Source organism: Triticum aestivum, chromosome 2B, assembly GCF_018294505.1.
Source record: "Triticum aestivum cultivar Chinese Spring chromosome 2B, IWGSC CS RefSeq v2.1, whole genome shotgun sequence".
Lineage (NCBI taxonomy): Eukaryota > Viridiplantae > Streptophyta > Magnoliopsida > Poales > Poaceae > Triticum > Triticum aestivum.
Window position 1 is genome coordinate 628801099 of NC_057798.1, and position 3296 is coordinate 628804394.

Sequence of the window (3296 nt, forward strand, 5' to 3'; positions counted from 1 at the left end):
CCTAGTTTTACCCATATTCTTGATCTAATGGCTCAAATCTTCAAATGCATGAGAAGGCCAGGATTGGTTTCAGTTTTACTGTCCTAAAAATGGCTGATTTCCTCCTCATCCGTGGAATTGTAGCGCTCTTACACTAAGGGAGACCGGGCAAGAACCCCGATTAGCAATCTCAAATCCTAAAATTGTCGCCAAAAAATAAATAAATCCTGATATTGATATAAGCACTAAGGGGGATGTAAGTGATGCCTGGATGGTGCACCTGATCTTATTTGTTTAATAGCCGCTGAGAAAAAATTGTTGCTCGATCATACATACACACTTTGCCGGTGCAAATTACGTACTAGCTAGCCTATAAAAATTAGGAAATCACTAAAGTACATACGCGTACGAAACAATATATGCAAATGCTACACTTGCAAGCTACTGTTAGGTCATCATCAAAATAACCAAAGAACTTACTACTCCCTCCGTTCACTTTTGTAAGTCGTTTCAGACAACTCAAAATAGGCTGTTTTGCATATTGTCTGAAATGTCTTCAAGGTCTTATAAAAGTGAACAGAGGGAGTACTATATATGTACCATCTCAACGCGTCGGTTCCGGTTCAGTCACTTCAGTGCTGTGAAGCTGCCAGCTCTACTCGACGCGGGGAGGCTCATTCGCAGGCACTCTTCCCGTCACCACCGGCCGACGAGGAGCCAATGCCGACCTGCAACCACGGCGTCGTCTCCCCCGCTGCACTCACATCCTTGAGATCACAAAGCTTGGCCTTCTTGACGGCTGTGCTGTCCGCCTCGTCCTCGGCGGCCTCGCGGGGAGTAGCAGCGTCGTTAGCGTTGTGGCTGCTCGTCGCGGTCATCTTGTTCTGGTGGCTGGGATTGCTTGGTGCCGCCGCTGGCTGTAAGTACAACGACGGGGACGCGTCAAGGTGCAGCGAGCTGGTTCCGGCCTCGGCGACCGTCGCGCTGGCCATCAACGGCAACGGGTTGGCCGCGATGGTGAGGTCTAGCGCCGGCTCTGGAGGGTCCATCATTGGCCGGAGAGTGAGCTGGTGGCCAGCAGCGGCGACAAGGCCTTCGGCTGTCAGGGATGTGATGTTGGCGTGATCCCCTGTCCCCGAGGTGAGCCAGTGGCACCGCTTGTGGCCTCCGAGCGCTTGACCAGAGGCGAAGAGGCGGTGGCACACGGAGCACTCGTGCATCTTGGCCTTCTTCTTGAACGGTGCAATGGCCAACCCCGCGACCGGCGGTTCATGGTCGGTGGTCGTGATGGCCATTGACAGCGATGGCGTGGCCCCGCTCGTCCCGGCGTTCGTGTCGCCACCGGTGCTGGCATCGGCGTTTGTCCTGGCATCAAGACTGCCACCTGCATGGATGACATCGACGGGGGCGGCATCACCCTTTTCATCGCTGGGACCGGCGGCCGCTGCGTGGTGGTGAGGTGTTCCACCGACGCTGCTATCGGGCTTGGCAGCGAAGCAGCCCTTGACCTTCTTGTGGCTGGCACGGTGCCCGCCGAGAGCTTGGTGAGAAGTGAACACCTTCTTGCATGCCTTGCACTCGAACAAGCCACGTGGGAGGGGCGAGGCGTATTGCGGTTGCGGTGCTGGCAACGCCAGGGGCAGCATTATCGCTTGATCCGGCGCCGCTACGACGATCGGGAAGTGTTGCGGCCGTTGATGAGGCCTTCTCCCGTGTTCCTTGCTGGCCGGCGCGCATGGCTCTGGGTCGGCCTCGGCGGCGGCGCTAGCCTGATCGGCCTTGGACGACGAGAGCAAGACGAGGCAATTTGCCAGGTCCTCCTCCTCGTCCTCGCCAGATGGCGCCATCGACGGCCCGGGCATTGTATCATCGCCTCCGCCAGCGACCGACTTGGCGCGGCGCGAGCGCTTCCCCTTTGACCACCCAGAGGCCAGCGACGCGTCCTCCTCTTCGTCAGCCACGGACGGAGGCGGCGAGCCGTCGGCGTCCTCCTCTTCGCCCGAGGTGCACTTGCCGTGCTCCAGGAAAAGCTCCATCGAAGAGAACTCCTTCCCACAGTTCTTGCACACCTGGCAGCCCCTGGTGAGGCGGTTAGGGTTCGCCCGGAGAGCGTAGACGTGCGTCGTCGCTGCTCCCGCCGTGGACGGCCCATCTTCTCCACCGCGCGCGGACGACACGGGATCGTCGTCGTCGTCGTCGGCGTCAGGGCCGTCGTCAGCGACGGCGTGGGCCCTCATGTGCCCGCCGAGCGCGCTGCCGCACGTGAACCCCTTGTTGCAGACTCTGCAGAAGTGCTTGTACGCCGCCGGTGGCGGCTGGGGACGAGGCGGCATCTGGCCATGACGCTCAAGAAGATGCAGCCGGTGTTAGGGAAACACGCGGCGTCAACATGTGGCGGGGAGAAGTTAAGGGTCAAAGTATAGCTCTGTGGAAACGCAAACACTTAAGTACCAGAGATGATGGAGATTCACACATGAGTAGGGCGGTTCAGTCCGTCCTCGTTAACCATGGACGATCGCGGGAAACTGTTATGCACAAGTTTAGCTAGGTTTATATATAGCTGCCATGGCCAGAGTCTATGTTAGCCGCACAGACAAGTTAGCTCTGGCTAGTGATGACAAGTGTTTGGCTTTCATGGGCTCTGAGGCAGTCCTGTCCGGTGACGGCAGTGTCGGGGGAGATATTCTCCGTCGTACGTGATCGAAGACCAGCTGGTTCTGGGGGAGGTCAAGCTTGTTTTGAGGAGATCAAAGCGGCAGTTTTGCCCACGAATCGTGCCCATCCGTTCGAGTTGGAGTTCGAGGTTTATCCTCGATCTCATAAGACCTATATTCGTATTTGAGGAAAAAATAAATGAGTTCTAGCAGATTCTAAAAACCAAACTTTACTAAAAGGAAAAAAATAGTTTCACTCCTTTAAAAACAAGCCTGTCTCCATATTACCCTCTTGCAATTCATCATGACTGGGATTGCTAAATCTTAGTGACTTAACGAAGTCTCGGTCGATATTATATTTGCGAGATCTTACGTAGACATCTGTGCAAAAAAGTATATTCTTTTTTATATGTTGTGTCACTTACCCGAGACTTGGTTAAGTCTCAAACGACAGAGATCTAGCCACACTCTTTCTCGTCTGTGGTCTCGTGCAGGTGCAACACATCCTGTTTTTCTCTACCATGAAAAGCACACATGCTTGTGTACTGCTAGTTCCTCTTCTGCATTGATAGCTCGCCTGAGATTCTCGAATGTTCTACCGCAATGATCTCTTTTTTTTGGATATTATGATTTCACAGCAATTTTGCAACATTTCTCTTAGAA

At 54.5% G+C, this 3296-nt stretch overlaps 1 protein-coding gene across 1 annotated transcript; it reads right to left on the minus strand.

Annotated features, from left to right (window-relative positions):
* Positions 1–236: 236 nt before the first annotated feature.
* On the minus strand, positions 237–2616 carry LOC123041810 (uncharacterized). Its single transcript, XM_044464372.1, has 2 exons — positions 2431–2616; positions 237–2324 (listed from the first exon to the last, which is right to left on the minus strand). The coding sequence occupies exons 1-2, from the start codon at positions 2452–2454 to the stop codon at positions 654–656; spliced, it is 1695 nt and encodes a 564-aa protein (XP_044320307.1). The 5' UTR covers positions 2455–2616; the 3' UTR covers positions 237–653.
* Between the last annotated feature and the right edge of the window lie 680 nt (positions 2617–3296).